The sequence below is a fragment of the Xenopus laevis genome, chromosome 2L (assembly GCF_017654675.1).
Source record: "Xenopus laevis strain J_2021 chromosome 2L, Xenopus_laevis_v10.1, whole genome shotgun sequence".
Lineage (NCBI taxonomy): Eukaryota > Metazoa > Chordata > Amphibia > Anura > Pipidae > Xenopus > Xenopus laevis.
The window spans coordinates 7,090,169-7,112,649 of NC_054373.1; the positions used below are offsets into that span (position 1 = coordinate 7,090,169).

The following is a 22,481-nucleotide window of genomic DNA, read 5'->3' on the forward strand; positions in this document are numbered from 1 at the left end:
AATTGGGAAGTGATATTTAATGTTACTGAATATTTGGTTTTAATTGTTTTTAATATCCTATTAGTGGGTGGGTTTAATTATACTGTAATTTACTTTTGTGTAATGATTTTATAATTATTATGTTGTCTGGGATATGTATATTTGTCGTGCTTTAATGATGAGGTGGACACGTCATCTTTAATTGGCCAAGAACCTGTTTTTCCCACCAATCTAGGTATTTAAAGCATGTGTGTGTTAATATTTGTTACTTTGAAAAAGACCTCGGATGAGGTCGAAACGTTAGACTCTTGCAATAAATTTTCTGCCCTTATATATTTATGTATAGTGATCATATCCGCCTTAACTGTCTCTTCTCCAGTGTAACCAATCCCAACTTGCCTTTCCCCATAACTGATCCCTTCCATTCCCTTTATCAGCTTAGTTGTTCTTCTCTGTACTTTCTCTATTTCATTACTGTAACAATGGGGGCAGCCATTCAAAGGAGAAAAGGCTCAGGTTACACAGCAGATAGCAGATAAGCTCTGTAGAACATAACGGTGTTGTGTTTCTGAAGCAAACAGATCAGTTTTACCAGTCAGTGCAGGGCAACACTACATGATATTTTCCTTACTTTAAAACTCAATTTTTGGTGTTACTGTTCCTTTAAAGAATTAAAGCTGAGATGCGAGTAAAGTGACAGGAGGGGGAGATGTGAGAGAGATTTGGACACACAGGCTGTGGTCAGCAGCTGGGCTCATCTCACTGGAGTAGGGCACTGAGCAGATCTGCTTCTCTCAGTCTGTGTCCATAGTCTTGTACTGCAGGGACGGAGGAGTGAATAGAGTCTTATTGGAAGGGAGAGAAAGGAACCAAGTGAAGCCGCATTCCATATGTTTAGGAGATCACATCACTGACTTTGGCTGAAGATGCCCTAAAATGCTTTCCGTGTGGATGGTCTGAATTCCGCTTCATTAGGAGAGCGAATACCGTAGAGGGATTTCACATGAGGACGTCCTAAAATGCTTTCCATAAGCCGCTGCTATGATTCTGCTGCGCCTCAGATGTAGCCTCCGTCTCTTTCTCCTCCTGCTTCTGGCTGCTCCCGCGACCCCACAAGGTGAGATGAGGGTTCGGACACTGGAATTGGGGATTTAGCACAGAGAACGGAAGGGAAATGTCACATTTCATAATTGTAGGAGTGCGTAGCCCCTTGTAGTGCAGGAAAGTAGAACTGATTAGGGAAACACAACCTCCAGGTAATGCTGCACTACAACTCCCACACTCCCCTCCACTACAATCCTGACATACTGGAGTTTTGCAGTTCAACTTCTCTCTTTATTTGCCCAGTTGGCTGCCAGTTCCCTCTAGGCTTTAGCAGAACCACGTCAGTATTATAATGAGCCTGTCACATAGACATCCCTATGTTATTAAAGGGCAAATGCACCCAAAACCTATTTTTCAGAATGAAATAGAATCTAAAGTTTAAACAACGTCTCAATGTCCATTCATTCCTCATTCTGGGTTTAACTTTATGTGTAAACGTCATTGGCCAAGTGTCTGTCTATCTCTTCTAGGTACAAATATCCTTCAATAATAATAAAAATAATTAATCTCTGCTGGGATGAGTGGGGGTGAGTGCTAGTGATATTGTTGATAAGGTTGTAAAGAGACGTCGGATTCAATGTTTTGCCTCAGTGCAACTTGTCTAACTAACTAACTGCGTCATTATCGGGGGCTAAAGTGATGACATGGCTCAAGTGATGCAGATATTGATTGGGTCAGTGATTTTGTTCAGGCTCCAGTAAGCTAACAAATCACTTGAATCACCAAATCATCAGCCCGTGTCTCTCTGGTACATCGGAGTTGCTCAAATTAACCTTCATTTTTTTTTTCTATTTAAAGTTTCAGCATACCCCAAACATGGACGTCTCCACGAAATTAAAGATGTTCTCCCCCGAGAACTAGGAAATGTACTATTTCAAGGGATTGTTCATCTTTTTTTTCTCAGTACAGAAGTTCACACAAAATAAAAAATTTTTTTCCAGTTACTTTCGATATCCTATTTGTGACCATTTTTCTAATATTGATGTTTACATATTTCATTTTTTCCCTTATGTGTATCTGAAGCAGCTCTGGGAGAGGGGTCAGCGACCCTGTAAGTAAATTGATCCATGAGTTGATCCGTTTCTTATGTTTGTCCCTGCTGAGCAGAATCCCTGAGTGTCATTAAAGGCGGCTGTTAGATTTGATATAATAATTGCACTTATATTCCCCATAGATTCTACTGAGAAATAGAGCAACTAATGGATCAGTGAATTGAAACAGAATCTGCACCGGGATCACTGAGCTGCTGCACTCACACTCACACTCACCAACATTCAACTTAACACACAATTTTGGAAAACCAGTAAAAAAGTAAAAACAAAACGTAAAAAAATAAAAAGATATTTGGAAGAAGAACAACCCCTTAAATTGAGCTGTATGGGGGTGGGGGATGATATAAATTAATTGGCAGGGCATGTGGTTTAGGGGTTCCCCATGCCTGGGCCTTCTATACTGGGAATCCCCCCAATGCCCTACAGTCTGGGCAACTGCTGCAAACAGCCCTCAGTTCCAACACATTATGTAGAGCACTTAGATAACTGCAAATAATCTAAAAATAATGTTTACCTACAGGAAGTTGCATGTTAAATATAGGAATAATTATGTATTAAAACCTCTGCATTAAGAAGTCTGACAGCATAGGGAAAGGTTGGCAAGCTGAGCGGATGCTGTGATATCGATTGCCATCCAATATGCAAAAGCAAAAGCAAAGCAAAAATAGCTTGAAAAGAAGGGAGTGGCAATTCTTTTCAGCTTCTAAGAGCTAAACTCCATGGTAGATATTGATCAGATTTTGTGGGTCAGATCTCAACACTACACAACAGCATGATACAAAATCTGATCCCCCCGCAGATGTTGGATCAGATAAAGTCAGCTGGAGACTTACAGATCCAGATTCTGGAAAGTAAATAAAAGTATGTGGGTCTGTAGAGGTAGAGCCTCAGGGGCCCATAAGCCAGAAATACACAAAGATCTGATGTTTGGAGAGGCTTCCAAATGAGTGGATTTTTGCCCAATTTGACTGCCCAAGCACTGGGCTTTAATTGGGTTGATTTCATCATTGGCTCTGCCTAACACACCTAAACAGTCCACACCAGATGGGATTTTCAGATCTGCCCATTGATATTTGGATGATTTTTGCCTGGATATCAGTTGGGCAGGCCATCAGGGGGTCCTCATATACAATGTGTTGCCAGACATATCTCATATCATCATTTTATATGTATTTCTATTTCCTATAATTGTAACCTCTCTTACATGTTTAATTCTTTCTTACTGGGGCATATTTAGCTAAGGGGCTTCTCCAACTGATGTCTGGTTGATGAAGAAGGCATGAAAACTTGGAATGAACAGGGAAAAGAGAGAGAGACAATGGTTGAATATCTGGGTACTTAAAGCTGGCCATAGACGTAACAATCCGATTGTACGAATTGTGGATTCGTATGATTTTCGGACCATGTGTGGAGAGTCCCGACATTTTTCGTCCGGCGGAGATCGGTCATTTGGTCGATCGGACAGGTTAGAAAATTTCTGTCGCCTGCCGATAATATGCGTGTATTGGCGATCTTTGATCTGAATGGTTAAGCTGGCCATAGACTCCAAGATCCGCTCGTTTGGCGACATCGCCAAACGAGCGGATCTTTCCCCGATATGCCACTAAACAGCATGGCTATATCGGGGGTAATTCGAACGTTCGGCCGTATGGCCGAACGATCGAATTACGATACGCCAAGGGGCTCCAACGGGTCGGTCGGGTAAAAATCAAACCTTCCCGATCAATATCGTGGCCAGATATCGATCGGGAAGACCCGTCAGAAGCCCCCATACACGGGCAGATAAGCTGTCAAATCGGTCCAAACGACCAATATCGGCAGCTTTATCTGCCCGTGTATGGCCACCTTAAGTGGCAGGTCGGGAGATGGGAAAGTCAGATTGTATGTTGATTCGTACGATCGGATCTTTGCGTCTATGGCCAGCTTAAAGCAGGGGAGGAGGGTGAGAATGCACAAAGATTATGGAAGGAGGTTAAAGGCATGAAGACTAGTGAGAGAAGACACAGACTGAATAAAGAGTTAGGGAGGATTAATAGATTGGGAAAGTTGAAAAGAGGTTATGGGGTTTGAGGAGTTAGCGTAATGTACAGCAATAGGATTTGTTACGATGTGACTAGATCAGTATAAAGTGGGTGACACAAACTGGATGGGCTTTGACTGAGTTATTTATATAGATTTTATGCAATTAACATGTAACATGTGCATGTTCTTCTTATCTTGTGTCACTCAGAGGTTCAACAGCAATTTCTGATCCTATCAGTAGAGTCGGCAGCTCTTCAGTCTACTGATCAGGGCACCGGCCATGAAATATTCCCAGTTGCATTTCTTCCCCATGGCATTACGTTCTTTTGTTATGTATCTAAATCAATGTTCTGTGTAGTCAGTCACCATCATCATTTATGGTGCATTGTATTTCTTTTCCAGTCACAGTGATCGTTGATGGAAAGGTTAAGGCCAAGTTGGGGTCAGACATTAAGTTGTTCTGCAAAGTGAAAACCCTGGAATTGATATCCCAAGTCACTTGGCAGAGGAAGTTGTCGCCCAACAATGAGAATTTCCTAACTTACAGCAAAGGAGAGGAACCCCTGCACCTGACTCCGTTTGGGGAGAGAGTGAGATTTCTGGGCAATGGGGATCTTGGAGGCTCCATACTGATACCCAATGTAACCCTGACTGATGAGGGCACCTACCTCTGTATCTACACAACATTTCCTAGTGGGACAAATGAAGGGGAGATTCAATTATCCATCTGGGGTAAGAAATGTTGTCTTGTTTAGTGTCCTGCTTCACTGGGGCATAAATGATAAACATCTTGAACACATTGTCATTTGCTAGTAAAGGAAATTATAGGTGGACTTTCTATAGTTATTACTGAAATGCTCATGAACTCCACAAAATGTTCAGAGTGATCTTTCTGGGCCAGTATATGATCAGTCATAAATAAACTGTAGTGACATGTTATGATTATCGCTTTTATATTATGATAGACATGAAGCCAACTAAGAGCTTTATGAGCCCACTGGGACCAGCAGAAGACGGGGCTGTGGCTGTTGGTATCAATTAGTATCTTGCTGTGGATGTTTAATGGGAACAGATTCAATTTTCTTTTCCTATGAATTTCAGTAGCACAGCATGTGTGTTTATGCCCAATCTCCAATGAATAATTCAACTGGACAAATAGGCACTTTATGTCCCCACAAGGACACCATCTCATATCACTATCATGTTGCCAGAAAGAATGAAAAGAAATGGTAACTTTGGCCTCCTTCCCCTGAACATGCTGTTCCCTCCATGCTTTGTTCAACTTCAGTGTCCAGGTGAGATGTTGGGGTGTTTACAAGCAACGCTATGGAAATGTAGAAAAATTATATTGCAAAATTGCTGGAATCGGGTGGTGCAGCATATGTCACATTTCATTTACCTTTAAGCTGGGGTGTCTATTGTTGAGACCATATGATGTAGCTGTTTATGATAATGTATAGCCAGTACAGAGATGTCACCTAGGGGCACATTTACTAAGCTCGAGTGAAGGATTAGAATAAAAAATACTTTGAATTTCGAAGTTTTTTTTGGCTACTTCGACCATCGAATTGGCTACTTCGACTACGACTTCGAATGGAACGATTCAAAGTAAAAATCGTTCAACTATTCAACCATTCAATAGTCGAAGTACTGTCTCTTTAAAAAAAACTTCGACCACCTACTTCACCACCTAAAACCTACCGAGGTACAATACTAGCCTATAGGGAAGGTCCCCATAAGCTTTCTAACCAATTTCTAACCAATTACGCTAAATCCTTCGACTTCGAGGGTCGAATATCGAGGGTTAATTAACCCTCGATATTCGATCAATAGTAAATGTGCCCCCATATCTCCCAGAAGGTCCTGTGGCTGCAGCATAAACCCCAAGGGCGAGATCTCAACTGAAAGCACTGCGTATCTTGACAGCGCTATATAAATAAATGATGATGATGATGACCGAATGGTCCCGCAGTTTATATTGGCTCAAAAATAATGAGCTCCTACATTAAACCACTTGATTAATAACAGATCTTGCTTCCCATGCGCTCATCAGGATCTGGCCAGACTCCCAACAAGCACATGCGAAGCAGAGATCTTATTTAGCTAAGTATTATCTTAATAGCATATTCTCCCCCAAGCTACAATAAAGGAAAGCATCACGCGGGCTTCAGAAATCATGAGCATATTAGATAATATATATGAAAATATCCAGAAAATTTCCAAAAGTCATAAACATGTTAAAAAAAAGTATTAGGTCACCGAGTTGATTAATTTCCCCTTCCACAAAGCTTCATTATACGAGATTAAAGCTGTCTTGTACATTGTATTGGGTTCAACATGTCATATTGGATTCAACAGTTCTTTGTGAAAGAATTACAATGAAATAACAGTTCTTTGTGTTATATTTCTATCAAAGTCTTATATTTGTAAGTATTACCATGAGCCGTCATTGATAAAATTCCCATTATTACAGAAATACCTGCTGTATTCACAAAGGGAGGGAGGGGGTGGCACAAAGGCATCTCTGTTTGTTTGATTGGGTTTTCATAACATAATAGATTTTGTTTCATATTTTAAAGGGATCCTGTCATCGGAAAACATGTTTTTTTCAAAATGAATCAGTTAATAGTGCTACTCCAGCAGAATTCTGCACTGAAATCCATTTCTCAAAAGAGCAAACAGATTTTTTTATATTCAATTTTGAAATCTGACATGGGGCTAGACATTTTGTCAATTTCCCAGCTGCCCCTGGTCATGTGACTTGTGCCTGCACTTTAGGAGAGAAATGCTTTCTGGCAGGCTGCTGTTTTTCCTTCTCAATGTAACTGAATGTGTCTCAGTGGGACATGGATTTTACTATTGAGTGTTGTTCTTAGATCTACCAGGCAGCTGTTATCTTGTGTTAGGGAGCTGCTATCTGGTTACCTTCCCATTGTTCTTTTGTTTGGCTGCTGGGGGGGATATCACTCCAACTTGCAGTACAGCAGTAAAGAGTGATTGAAGTTTATCAGAGCACAAGTCACATGATTTGGGGCAGTCCGGGTTTTGAGTTTGATTGGCATAAAAAGTGTCAGCATATAATTAAAGTCAATAGCAATTTCCAAGTAAAGATTAAGTCTCTAAATAAGGGATTTGCTTTACATTCAAAAGGAACTTCCTTCCATTTCAGGTGAAGAACATTTATTATGTGGGAGTTGGATGTGGGAAAAAGTTCAAGGGCAGGATTTGTATATTTGTCGTCTCTACGAAGTATCTGGTAATTGCAGCTAAATTGAAGATTCTGAAATTGGGTAGTTTTAAGGCCACAAAGGTATCTCCATATTGCACATCATTCAGACGCAGTAATTAGGAAGGACTAAAGTCCATGATCTGGTGACTATACTTGTCCTCTTGCACTTCTGCCTGGGGTTTTTGTAAATGACCCCTGTAACAAAATGATCTCGTTCCCAGTGTAATTTGCCCTAAAATGATTTTTGCCTTGAGGCCAAGTCGTTTTTCGTTATCCTGCAAGTGTTTCCCTTTAGCCAATGCAAACTCTTCATTTATAGGACATGAGTTATGATGTTATAGTGTTGTCAGATGAAGGTGACTGTAACGTTCACAACGGGGAACCGCTGTAACCGAGGATAGCCACTCCATGGGGGGTGGATATGGTGGGAGCCCAGGGGTGTAGCCATAGGTGATTGGAGGCAAAGACATGATGATGAAAGTAATAGTAGGTTTATTGGCAGTCAGAACACAGAAATCAAAAGGCAGGAACAGGAAAAAAAGGCTAATCAGGGTATCCACATGGTGAGGGAAAAAATGGGGTACACAGGAACAAAAGGTACTCACTCAGGAAACAAGGTTTTTCAGGGAGCAAGGACTGGCTGGGAAGCCGGCACCAAAGCTGGATACTGGAGAGCCGGCACAGGAGCAGGTGACTGGAGAGCCGGCACCGGAGCAGAAGACTGGAGAGCCGGCACCGGAGCAGGAGACTGGAGAGCCGGCACCGGAGCAAGAGACTGGAGAGCCGGCACCGGAGCAGGAGACTGGAGAGCCGGCACCGGAGCAGGAGACTGGAGAGCCGGCACCAGAGCAGGAGACTGGAGAGCCGGCACCAAAGCTGGAGTCTGGAGAGCCGGCACCAAAGCTGGAGTCTGGAGAGCCGGCACCAAAGCTGGAGTCTGGAGAGCCGGCATCAAAGCTGGAGTCTGGAGAGCCGGCATCAAAGCTGGAGTCTGGAGAGCCGGCATCAAAGCTGGAGACTGGAGAGCCGGCATCAAAGCTGGAGACTGGAGAGCCGGCATCAAAGCTGGAGACTGGAGAGCCGGCATCAAAGCTGGAGACTGGAGAGGGTGCTGGGAAACCGTAGAAAAACTAATAAACTGGGGTTCAGGTCTGAGAGAAAAAGAGGGTGACCTGGGTTTGGCAGCTGCCACAGGAGCAGAAGGTTGTGGAGGAGACAAAGGCCCCAAAACTGGAAGTGGCCGATCTGACACAGGCCAGATAGCAGTTTGTAGTTCATCTTCATCCGAGTCTATATCCTCCCAGTCCTCATCGAAGACTGAATCCTCCCAGTCATCATCGGAGACAAAATCCTGCCAGACATCATCAGTGTCATCATCATCAGTGTTTGGCTGCTGGGGGGAAAAAGGGAGGGGGGTGATTTTACTCCAACTTGCAGTACAGCAGTAAAGAGTGACTGAAGTTTATCAGAGCACAAGTCACATGACTGGGGGCAGCTGGGAAATTGACAATATGTCTAGCCCCATGTCAGATTTCAAAATTGACTATAAAAAAATCTGTTTGCTCTTTTGAGAAATGGATTTCAGCGCAGAATTCTGCTGGAGCAGCACTATTAACTGATGTGTTTTGAAAAAAACATGTTTTCTGATGACAGGATCCCTTTAACTTAACTAGAGGACACCTACTACACTATCCTTAGTCCCACTGGGTTAATAGGAACTAAACTATATGGCATTGAGTCTGACCTTAGTTCTGTTTACTGACTCTTTTATGTCTTTTTTTGTTTGACTCTCTCTACTCTTTTTGTTGATGATTTACTTTGATCTCATTATTTGTAATTGCATAGATCACAATCCGTAATTGCGGAATTATATGTCTTAGGCTATAAGGTGTAATATACATTTATGAAGAGCTGATACCATTTGTTTATGTGAACTACAATGTGAACTACAATGTATGTCTTGTACTTTGCCTTGACTGTAAATGCAATTTTTCTACTCTTTAAAATAAAATTTAAGTTACAAAAAAAAAACAAAAACTGACACTTTAATCATTTTCAGTGGAGCCGTCAGTGGAAGTGCAGCTAAACCCAGTTCTGTCGGGACCAAATCCAGATGTTATTGCTGAATGTGTAGCCTTTGCCTCCAAACCCGCGGCTAATATCAGCTGGAATACATATGGTCTCCTCTACACGTCAAAGGAAATTCCAACACAACATCCTAATGGGACAGTGACAATAAGGAGTCAGCTATGGATGGTGCCTTCTCCTGGACTTAATGGGCATCAGGCTACTTGTCTGGTTTCTCTGCCGGATCAAATATTTGAGAAATACACAAATGTCAGTATTACTAATATTCAGTGTAAGTAACCAGTGACCACACAAAGTACTTGTATATAGTATATATATATATATATATATATATATATATATATATATATATATATATCTATATCTTAAAGGGCAAGTCAAGCCAAATATACAGGATGGGGGAGGGGGTTGGACCAGTGCTTTATTGAAAAGTAAAATGAGTATTTTCAGTGTGCCGTAGCCCTAATTTAATTTGAAGCCTGTGTCAGGCTGAGTGGGTGGCTACTTATGATGTTTGTATAATAACATTTAGCTATGTATGGGATCCATTATCCAGAAAGCTTTGAATTACAGAAAGGCCCTCTCCCACAGACTCCATTTTATCCAAATAATTCAAATTTCTAAAACTGATTTATTTTTTCTCTGTAATAATAAAAAAAATGACCTTGCGCTTGATCCTAACTAAGATATAATTAATCCCTTTTGGAAGCAAACCCAGCCTACTGGGTTTATTGAATGTATACATGATTTCCTAGGAGACTTAAGGTATGAAGATCCAAATTACAGAAAGATCTGTTATCCGGAATACCCAAGCACCTTAGTGATTTATGTCACAGGGGGCTGGCTGTGTAATGTTTTGTTACTTCCCAGTTGAAATAGGCTTGCCTTGTCCTTTAAACTCCATTTGGTAATACATTCACTTAAAAGGAAATAGTTTAGTAAAAGCTCATAATTACATCAACCCACCCCTTGCGTAACACCCAAATGAGAAAATGAGTGCTATTTCATAAAATATTTAACTGTATTCACTTCCATGTGTGAAATGGTTTATGGCTGGTGGGACCCCAGACACTTGGTGGAGTCTGATCCGCTCGGCCATAAAGATTTCCATAAATGAAAGCTTTCCATAATGCTGCAGTAACTGGGAAATTTAAAGGGAGCTCTGTAACCACGTTTTCCTTTATTCTGAGAAACCACGTGCTTGGTGTGTGGCACAATCACAACAGGTACAGAACTGAGAAACATGGCGCTTGGAGCATAAGCAGTTAATTCTCTCAAAATAATGAATATGTTCAGCATACACTTATTTATAGAATATATTTGTCTGTAAGCAAGTACAAATTTTGTATGACAATTTATACAAATAATACCTATAAAGTTCATACAAATAATACCTATGCTGCCATATGGTATTTATCTTTACAGACTATGAACAAACTTAGGGGACTGTTCCTGCTGAATTGTGCTTACAGGGAATACCTATGCTGCCATAGTTTTATGGAATCTCTCTGTACAGACTATGAGCAAACTTAGGGGACTGTTCCTGCTGAATTGTGCTTAGTACAGAGGAATACCTATGCTGCCATAGTTTTATGGGATCTCTCTGTACAGACTATGAGCAAACTTAGGGGACTGTTCCTGCTGAATTGTGCTTAGTACAGAGGAATACCTATGCTGCCATAGTTTTATGGGATCTCTCTGTACAGACTATGAGCAAACTTAGGGACTGTTCCTGCTGAATTGTGTATTCTGCAGAATGCTTTACTATACCTGCGTAAACAGCTCTAGAAGTTATCTGTTTGTTTAGGATAGCAGCTGCCATATTAGCTTGGTGTGACATCACTTCCTGCCTGAGTCTCTCCCTGGGTTCAGATTACAGCAGAGAAGGGAGGAACAAACTGAGCATGCTCAAGCCCTAGCCCTGGAGGTTTAAGATGAAAACAGGAAGTCTGATACAGAAGCCCATGAGTACACAATAGAAGGAAAGAAATGTGATGTTTCTTTTGACAGAGGACTCAGAGCAGCATTACTTTGAGGGTTTACTGGTGTATTTATATAGACATTTCTGATAAATCTTATTTAATTGTAGCCTTTCCTTCTCCTTTACATAGAAGGTCAAGCCCTATAGAAAACAAAGAACTAACATTTCCAAGGAAAATAGCTTGTTTCCTATGTTTCCATATAGACGCCCCTCAGACGGTGCATGTTACAGTACAGAGAGTAAAGGAAGACCCTCCATCCATTGAATGTTGGGCAGATGGCAACCCTCCAGCCACCTATACATGGAGTAGGTGAGAGATCACAGCCGTGTCAGTGCCAGCAGAGGTGTATAGTTGTCTTTCATTATTTTGCCTTCACTGATTGTGTTATACAGGTATGGGATCCGTTACCCGGAAACCCATTATCTAGAAAATTCTGAATTATTGAAAGGTCTACTCCCATAGACTCCATTATAATCAAATAATCAACATTTTTAAAAATAATTTTCTTTTTAATAAAAAAACAGTACCTTGTACTTGATCCCAACTAAGATATAATTAATCCTTATTGGAAGCAAAACCAGTCTATTGGCTTTATTTAATGTTTACATGATTTTCTAGTAGACTTAAAGTATGAAGATCCAAACTGCAGAAAGATCAGTTATCTGGAAAGCCCCAGGTCCTGAGCATTTTGGATAACAGGTCCTATACCTGTACCATGTGACGAGTGGGAGGAGCCTCACATCTAAAAGTAGTTTATTTAATGAGTTCTGCAAAAGAATGTGACACATTCAGATCATGATGGAGAGTATCATCAATTGCCTTTGTCAGATGTTTTATTGGTTATTTATAAAGGGTTTATTAGAGGTATATACAGTATATATCATTTCTCAATACAATTGTTTGGTTTTCCCAACAGGGAGAATGGATCCATTCCTAATGATGTGGCCCAGGTAATGGGGAACACTCTGCATTTTTCCAGAGGGAATACAGATTATAATGGCCTGTATGTCTGTGAGGCCACAAACAGTATTGGGAGAAACTCACACTCAGTCTATTTATATAAATACTCAGGTAAGTGCCAGAAGTATCAGAATTGCTCCAATTTCAACTAGTGACAATGGGCAGCCTCTGAAGGGGTGGGGTTGACCCCATTACATCACCAGAGGGACCCTACTTGAATTTGACCCACGACCCTAACTAAACACACCAGGGGAATCAAGTTTTGGGCCCCAAACCGGCAGGTGCCAAAGGGTTTTATGTCAACCCACCCATCACTAGTTCATAGCTGTACCCATATGGCAGTTCTCCATATCACTTTAAAGGAGAACTAAAGCCTAACTAAAGAAGTATGTAGAATGTTGTACATGATGTTTTGTGCTTCTGTACCAGCCCAAGGCAACCACAGCCCTTTAGCAGTAAAGATCTGTGTCTCCAAAGATGCCCCAGTAGCTCCCCATCTTCTTTTCTGCTGATTCACTGATTCACATGCTCTGTGCTGCTGTCACTTACTGAGCTTAGGGACCCACTCACAATATACAGTACACATAGAATAGAAATGTCACAATATAAGGCTGATTAGTAATTAATACACATAATTACTACATGGCAGCACAGAAACCAGTGCAATTAGCATCAGAATTGAATAATCAGCAAACCTGTAGCATCAGCTTATATTACAGCCAGGGAAGCTCATTTTCTGCTGGATAATTAGTGACGAGCCCTAAGCTTAGCTTCTCAACAGCCAATCAGAGCCCACTGAGCATGTGAGTGTCACAGACACTTTCCAAGATGGTGACCCCCTGTGACAAGTTTGAAGTCCTGGATCATTGCTGCTATTGACAAGCTCAAACATTAGCCTCATGCAATAAGTTCCCTGTATAAAATATGCCATTTTTAGCCATATTCATTTTTAGGGTTAAGTTCTCCTTTAAGGGGACTTGCTGTGCTAAAGTACTCAGTAAAATTATTTTCTGCAGGTGTCTGCGAAGATTAAAGAATCCAAACCATTTATATGCCATTGGGCATAAGGGTGCCCAAAGCTGGTCTATCTGCCCCTACACTTGGCAACTCTCCCCTCAGTCTCTCCGCTCTCCACTATGAAATTCTCTCTCCATCCCAACTTTCCCCCCACCCGCGGTCACCACTCAGCACCTCTCCTTTAGGGATACAAAACTCTAAAGCAGCAGTGCACTCTTTATACATTGTATAGGGCTTGTTCTGAACTCAGAATTTTTGATATATTTTGAGCTAAACAGGGCAAACAAGGAAGTTAAAGCATGTCCATGTCTGCTCCTTGCAAGGTGGATCAATGGATTCACAGATAATCCCCCGAGGGACTTCTGCTAACAAAACAGTCACAATAAAGAGTGAAGGGAGGTGGTTTGCACACTGGTAATCTAATTACCTGCCTTGTAAGGAGCAAACATGCCATAGCGTTGTATTGCTGTTTTAGTCAATGGGAGACGTCCTGGGATCAATTTGGAGTTGTTTGCACCCTTCGTGACTTTTGAGTTTTGGAGAAAAAACTCGAATCAAGTTTTAAAACTGTAATCAAATTTGATTCGAGTTTCCGGGTCGATCCTATTCACCCTAGTTTTAGAAACTCTATTATTTTAATAGATTTCGATTAGTTGAATTTCGAGGTCATGGGAGTTTTTAAAAACTTGCATGAATCCGAAATTCCACCTTTGATAAATGTGCCTCTAAATCTCTCTGGTCTCATTTCTTTATGCTTTAAGCACGTTCCTCCTCCAGTATTGGCTTCTCTACCAGCAGGAAAAAAGTCCTCCTATCAGTTTCTCATGTCCTCCAATACAGCAGTCCCAGCAGATATGGCTATTTTACTATGGGAAATCAAATAATCCCTAAAACCTTGGATTTTGTAGCCTCTATAAACCAGTATAAAGGCCATCTTAAGACTTTACATCAGGAGCTTTGGAAAGTAAAGAGGTCACATGGTGCTCTTTTGGGTTCCACAAATGTAAACAAATGTAAGAATGTACAAATAATAATAATAATAGAAGGGGACCAGGGAGAACCCGTCAGACATGATTATAAATTAAACATTTGATACGTAATGTTTGGAACATGGATCATACAGTGTAATGTAAGTGAGAAACGAGACTCAGCGTTAGACTTGCCCATTCATGTACTGGGAGGATTCATCTTTGCAGGGTTAAAAAAACTATTATAGTTTCCCATTCTACACCCAAATATAATGTTTCCTCGGCATGCTAACATAAAACGAAATAACGAAGCAGAATAAACTCAACCTGCTCTACCCTTTCCCCTCTGTTCAGTGAGACCTGGGAGTTCCTTTGGGCCCGATCTGCTATAACGAAAAAATCCATGAAGGTTCTACAAATAAATAAGTAAATAAAATGCTCAGAGTTTCTGTGCGTGGGAAATAGTTGTGAATTGTATCTGTTTGAAAAGTTTTAACTGTTTAAATCTGTGCTATACAGTGGCCATTGTTTGGGGATCACATGGGCGTCACAGCTCACGGGGAAATTTTATTCTATTTATGTTTCTATATCCAACTGATGTGGCTTCAGGAAAATACAAAGAACATTTATATTCAGCTATTCTCCAGTTCATTTTATTGGAACATATAAGTATATGTCGTAACCCTTAATGTGGTGATTGTCTTAATGGGGTTGTACAGCCTTAAAAATGAACTTGCTCAGAGTCTTGTACAATGGACTGAAGTCACTGCTGTCTGTCCCTTGTAATTCTCTTCACTGCTGGTTCTGACTGCATGTACCATTCAGACAATGTGTCCCTAAACTCCTCATATTCTGACTGAACTGCTGAGTTTATTTGAGATGAAGTTAAAGGGGTAGTTCACCTTTAAGCAGGCCCGGGCTGGCAATCTGTGGGTTCTGGCAAATGCCAGAGAGGCTGCTATAAGGTGCCATAGAAATTCACTATTTAGTGGGCTGCTGGGACCTGTTTGGGCCTCTTTGTACTTGGAATGCCAGGGCCTATTTTGACTCCCAGTCCAGACCAGCCTTTAAATTAACTTTTAGTATGTTATAGAATGGCCAATTCTAAGCAACTTTGCAACTGGTCTGTCTTATTTATTTTTTACCGTTTTTTTGTTTTTTTTTACCTTTTTCTTCTGACCCTTTCCAGCTTTCAAATGGGGGGGGGTCACTGACCCCATCTAAAAACAAATGCGCTGTAAGGCTACAAATATATAGTGATTGTTACTTTTAATTACCCATCTTTCTAATCAGGCCTCTCCTATTCATATTCCAGTCTCTTATTCAAATGCCTGTTGCTAGGGGAATAGGGACCCTAGCAACCAGATTGCTGAAATTTCAAACTGGAGAGCTGCTGAATAAAAAGCTAAATAACTCAAAACACACAAATAATAAAAAATGAAAATCAATTGCAAATTGTCTCAAAATATCACTCTCTACATCATAAAGGTTAACTCAAAGGTGAACAACCCCTTTAAGAGGCTTAATGTACTTTTCCCAATTCTGTGTGATCTGAGTTGCTGTTTTCACTATTATTTTAATTTTTTAGGTGCAATTCCCCATTGTTACACAGGTTTATGTATTGCAGTAAGTCTTCTTGCAGTCCTAGTAATCATTGCTGCTGTGTGTTACTGTATCAGGGAGCAGAGGAATAAGTACTGCAGGTAAGTTATTAGTTGTGGGTTATTTAATTTTGCTTTCTTTTTGTATTTACACAATCACATTCCCAGTCTCTCCCCTAGTGAAATCTATAAATTGTTTCATACATTGCCCTCTAGTAATATAGATTTCCAATCATTCACACACCCAATTAATAACAGCTCCATTTTTAACACTGACATCCCAAAATGTTCCCATTAATTTCTTTCCAGGGCTTGTTGTGAATCCCAGTCTGGATCTGGTCGCAGGCCAAATTTCTCCGCAGGTTAGGGCAGAAAAGAAAAGCCGACATGAGTGGGGAAACGTTTTAGGTGGAATGGATTTGGGTTAGCTAGGAATGATAAGATGTCCAGTTCTGGTATAGAATTAGCAGCATGGCACTGTGATTGGTTTTATGGTTCCGGGTTCACTATATTCTGTAATCTCTCCCTTCTCTTCCACTTCCTGATCCCGGAATTCCCAGGCTGTGCAGGGAAAGCCAGCGACTCTCAGCTCACTGCACTGTAGGACAGGAACCAATCAGCAGCTAGCAGGACCTGATAGGGAACTGAAGCCTGTCTGTGCTTGTGTGACTGCAGGGCTGTGATTGGCTGTCCCCTTCCTACTGTGCTTCTGGCAGGGACCGTTAGGACACGCCCACCCCTCATTTGAAACACAGACAGGGACCAGAGAACATCTATAGGGAGCTCCAATACAGGGGCTACTTTTAAAGATAATGTTAATTTTTAACACCATGTAGAAGCAACACCATATATTACTCATAACTGCCTACAAAATTAAGTTTTTTTCATTTATCCTATATGTCTCCTTAAAGTAAAGAAACCAATGGGCAATACTTGGCATTCCAGCCGTGGATTAGTTCGAAGCCCTTCAACATTTGCCTATGACTCTTCCAAATGACCCTTATTAAGAGCAGAGTCTCTGTCTCGGATCACCAATAGGACAAAATAACCCGCGGCCAAGAGAGCTGAGCTGGGGGTCACTGTTCTTTCTCCCCGGAGCCCAAAACAGCAGCACTACAGGGATGGAGGATTCTGATTGGAGAGGACATTAAACCAATTACATTAAACCCCTGATGTTCTAGTCCCATAATGATCTTTAGTCATTGCCGCTCCTTATGCATAATATACCTGATATATAATTGGTCTAGTTCCCCTTGACTCGAACATATACTTTATTAAAGGTTGACTGTTATGTACATTGCATCTGCCATGTTTAAATGGACAGTTGAACGATTTTTATTTGTTATTTACAGTATTTATCCATTATACTGGGAATTACAGTCCCAATAATTTGCACAAGTTCTGCTCTCTGTTAGAATTAGCTGCACAGTATCGTTTAAAGGAGACTGAAGAGCCGTATTTGTTTTGCAGGGAAGGGGATAGAGAAGTACAGACACCTGGGACCCAGGAAGAAAGAGAACGTGTTGCAGATACTACGTCACAATTTTAAGATTCGTCCAGACAAAATCTTCTGCTCTTCGGGTTAGTAAGATATTTAATTCACCTGGCATTATATTGGCTAATGGTAATAGCACACAGGGATAGAGAGGGGTTCAGAGGTTCAGTGGGGTGCAAGCTCCAGTGCGCACAAGAGTTATATATGTAGATGGAATGACCTGTTCACACAAATTATACTGAAATTATGTGTAAAACACATGGGAATTTGCGTCCAAAATCGCACAATAATAAACAATTATGTAATTTGCAATGTTAGGGCAAGGCCAGAAGCGTAATTTTTTACGTTGTGTTTTTAAAAAAGCTCAGTCGGCGTAAATACGCATAAACTGCACTACTGCTGAAACGAATGCAAAACCCACTATGGCAATTCTCACAGGGCGCTTGCAAGCCCAAATCCACCACGGGACGCAAGTATTGGCGTTTTTCAGCAGAAACAACAATAAATCAACAAACTACCAAATCAATAGACTCTGTGGGATCTGCACATTTGAAACCACACTTTACGTAAAAACGCAGTATATTTTAAATACAGCGTCCAAAGATAAATGACGCGTATACGCTTTAACGGCATATTAGGCCAGTGACGTAATTTAGTTGCGTATTGACGCAACATTCCTGCTCCATTTTGCATGTAAATAGCTTTTCTTTTTTTTTCTATTTCAACATGCGTTTCTAGAAAAACACATGTTGATTGTCACGTGTGGTTACAGTGGCGTATTTACGCCCGACCGAGCTTTTTTAAAAACCGCAATGTAAAACGTTTGGCCTTGCCCTTCAACAGTTATAAAGTTTCCTGGCAAATGGGAATAACAGACCAAAGTCCCCCAGTGCTTTATTAGCTCCACTGTCACCCGTATATGTTACTATTATAGTTGAATAAAACCAGATAAAATGTGAATCCAAAGTTTGTTTGATCTTTATACATTTGGATTGATTCATGTCCCCAGTGTTTTGATCTGGTAGGTTTAATGTCATATTTGTATGCTTTGTCTTGCTACATTTGTGATTGAATTTATATAGAGAATAAATGTAACTGCGCTTGGCCGACTCATTAGCCCACCCAGAGGGAGCTCTCAGCAAGGAATCCTCTGTACCTGCCACCAACCCAACGAGACTGACCGAGGAGGCAAGACATGAGTCTGTTATTCACTATTTAACCTGTGCCATATAGTCTTTTTCAATTTCCACCATTGCTAAACAGCGGCTTGTTTCTATTATGAACTATAGTAGTGTTTCTGAAGTAAAATCAATAGTCTAGTTAAATCTGCCCTTGAACTGAGTCATAGATGGGCTTTGGCTGTCAACTTACAGGTAGAACACCCAGTAACTCCAGTTGGACCAAGATCAAGCAATTGATAATGCCCAAAAGAAGTTTTTGCTTCAGTGTCTGGAACCAGTGTTGTATAATGATTTTTTTCTTTTTCAGGATCAATACTATCTACAAACACGTGGAATGGCGATGGGATCCAATGTGGCCCCATCCTACGCAAACATTTTCATGAATAGGTTTGAAGAGCAATTTGTTTACGGCAACAGGTGGTTTGTTAAATATCGTTGCAAGTGCTTTCACTAAATTTGCGCTATGGACTGGTCCACATTGGTCCCTTCAAATTAATTCATTATCTTGTATAAATTTACAGTTTCAAGTGGTCAGGATTGTATTTCATTACTGGACACTAAGGTGTGGAGGGGCCATGTTGGTGGATTTGTAAGTCAAGCCCACTGACAGGAATACCCTGCTTCACTCTGACTATTTCATTCTACACAGGTTAAGAAATCGATCCCCAAGTTGCAGTTCAGAGTTAAGCGTATATTGTGACCAATGATCAATTGTTGACCCTGAGATTAGACGAGATGCAGAAGAAATTTAGGGAGCGTGGCTACCCCCAATAGATTGTTACAGCAACAATGTGAGTAAATAGAAAAAATGGAAAAGTATGTTACAAGGCCGAATTAGACAACTGGATGATCTTTTTACCTTTGTCTCCAACTATAATGTTTTGAGCAACGAGGTAGCTGACATTATTCGAAGAAATTGGGTCATTAAGGGTCAGGGCACACGCTCAGATTCGGGGAGATTAGTCACCCGGTAACAAATCTCTTCTTCGGGGCAACTTATCTCCCCAAACGGCCTCCCACCAGCTAGAATGTGAATCGCCGGCGGGATGCACTTGGATCGCTTAGTTACAGTTACTTCCAAATTAGATAAATCTGATCTGGGAAGCTCTAAAGAAAAACCAAGTGTGTTCCGTTCTGTTAAAAATGGCACATTTCCTTGTCTGGGTTGTAATTGCTGCTCAAATTGCAGAGAAGATTGATGCGGTGTATCACCCCCAGAAAGGAATCACCATAAAAATCTGGGGATATTACAGCTGCAGATCATCTTTTGTCATAAAAATCATAAAATGCCCTGGTGGTATGTTATATGTAGGTCAGACTTCCCATCCTTGTCTATAAAGGGACTTGATTGGCCAGTGTTTGTAACCTTGATAAAAGACCAGACAGGGCCTGAAACGTTGCTAACCATGTTCTGCCATACATATCCAATAAAGGCATTTTAACTTATAATTATCTTATGCCGTATGAAGAATTTTGTTCCTATGGTGTTTCTGAGGCAAACATGCAGCAATTTATGACTCTGTTTTGTGGCTTGAATCAAGGGTGAAACTAACTGCAGTGCAGTGGCCATTTGTTTTAGGGTGCCACCCTTCCTCCTCAATTGTCTTGCACTGGACCCTACCCAGTATTGATTTGCCATTGGCTTCACTAGTGTCCCAACATATTAGTGTGAGGGAACATTGCAGCCTTTACATAGATAATGTCAGATTTCATTTCTGGAAGCTCTGACTCTTTCTTTGCATTGTGCATTGGTTTAAACCAGAGTGCAATACAGTATGGCAGCCCACGCTGGGTGATGGAAGACAAGACTGTGCTTATTATAAGGGAAAACATATAATTTCATGGTATTTTTCAGACACGGCTGGTACAACACTGGTCATTTAAATCATCTCACATAATCTCATCTATGACATCAGCCGAAACAGCAGCCTCCAATTATGACTATAATTACTGGAAGAGCTGCTCCCCACAGCACAAGCCATAATCCATAAAATCATTAATAAGAGGATGGCAGGAACATATCTAATTGCTTCCTGGGATGGTCCAGTCTAAATCGAATCCATTGCGAAGGCTTGGTAAGTATTAAGGGCTGGAGAGCTCCCCAGGAAGGAATAAAAATACAGAGATTTATCTATGGAAGATAATGTTGTGTATGAACTTGGTGCTGAGTGGAGGAAATTTCACAGGCTTCTGTTATCCGAATATTTAAAACACTAATACAAGTACTTGGATCAGGCATTAATATCATTATGTGCTTATTAATAGTCAGTGTATGGAGATCATTTCTGTACCTACTGAACTAGGTGGACTTCCAGTTTGTATTGACATCAGTTTGTATTGGAATATTCCTGTATAACTGCGACTGTACCATACAGTATGCTCAGTGCTGGACTGGGACTCCTAGAGCCCACCAAATAGTCTGACATGTAGAGCCCACTGTCATATCAATTAGACATAAATAGTGCTAAATGCAATAGATAAAAAACAGTAAGAACAAATTAGATTTTTAGAAGGCGCACACCCAATTTTAATTCAATAGTGAGGTGCTTGTCCCATGAAGACCGCCCAAGTAAAGTCTCCCAAAAATTTAGTATAAAGATAAATGTAGGGACTGCACACTCGAATTTAAAAAGGCAAAATTTTATTACATTTACAAAAATACACTTACATTTTCAGCTATGGCCCAATATTGGCCCATGGCCAAAACAGTAAGAAAGCGGAAGTAAGAAAGGGTTGCTGGGAATTGTACTCGGCTGGGGCCCCACCGGAAGATCTTCTTGCCTCTTGGCCTGTCCGATATGTTCCAACTCCATTTCTCCATGTTGCTTCTATGTCTGTGAGTCAATGTGAGGAATGTTCTGGTGAAAGCTCAGGACAGATGTTCTTATCATAGTCAGCGCCCAGGCCTCACACATTCTTTACACTGGCTCCATAACCAGAACAAATGGATTACGCTTGTAGAACCATCAGCCAATCACCGGGAGCCACATTTAACCACGGTTTATGACTTTGGCCACCTGCTGAACCCTGTGATCAACACTTGTCTCTTTTGGACGCTGAGAAATGTCAATGAATTTCCACACCTGGTCTTGCAAGGCGAATCATTGGAGAGGAATGTTTCTGCAGTAATGGTAATGTTACCAGCACAGGCCACAATGCTGCATATTAAATGTTAATTTAACAGGGAACGTTCCAACACTTCATTTACACTTAAAGGATAAGTAAACCTTTAAAATAAGCGAATATAAACTTAGGAGGCTGATGTTCTTCTGCTTAGGAATAAATTAGAAACCTTTCTCACATCTTTCCTAAGCAGAAGAACATCAGCCTCTTTCTTTCTCCTGACAACTTCCTTGACTACTTGCTGGTCAGACTGGTGGGAAACTGACCAGCAGGTGGCGCTTTTGTAACAAAATTCATTCATATTAACAGCACATATATTCCTTAATATCTTGGAATAAAAAGAAAATAAATAATGAATGTAAATTACAAAAGTGCTTAGAATAGCCCCCTCATTAATTTTACATTCACTTATTTTAAAGGTTTACTTATCCTTTAAGCGGATCTATAGAACTGTCTCTGTGCCACTGACTTTTCAACTTCATCTGAGCTCCAGATGTTTCCCCTACTGATTAACCAGACACCAAAATACTTTTTAAAATATTTTATTGACGTTTTACCATAAAACAAGCAGAATTTAAAACACAGCGTGTTAAGGTGCAGTCACGAAAACATATATATATATCATAAATGTCAAAAATAAGACAAATATTCCTCAATAAAAAGGGACATATTAATGACAT

The 22,481-nt window shown here is 40.7% G+C and overlaps 1 protein-coding gene across 1 annotated transcript; it reads left to right on the plus strand.

Moving 5' to 3' along the window:
* Positions 1–595: 595 nt before the first annotated feature.
* On the plus strand, positions 596–20,130 carry LOC108707830 (nectin-1-like). The gene is made up of 7 exons (XM_041581432.1): positions 596–1,096; positions 4,560–4,889; positions 9,446–9,745; positions 11,660–11,765; positions 12,373–12,527; positions 15,990–16,104; positions 17,473–20,130. The coding sequence occupies exons 1-7, from the start codon at positions 1,021–1,023 to the stop codon at positions 17,549–17,551; spliced, it is 1,161 nt and encodes a 386-aa protein (XP_041437366.1). The 5' UTR covers positions 596–1,020; the 3' UTR covers positions 17,552–20,130.
* The last annotated feature ends 2,351 nt before the right edge of the window (positions 20,131–22,481 follow it).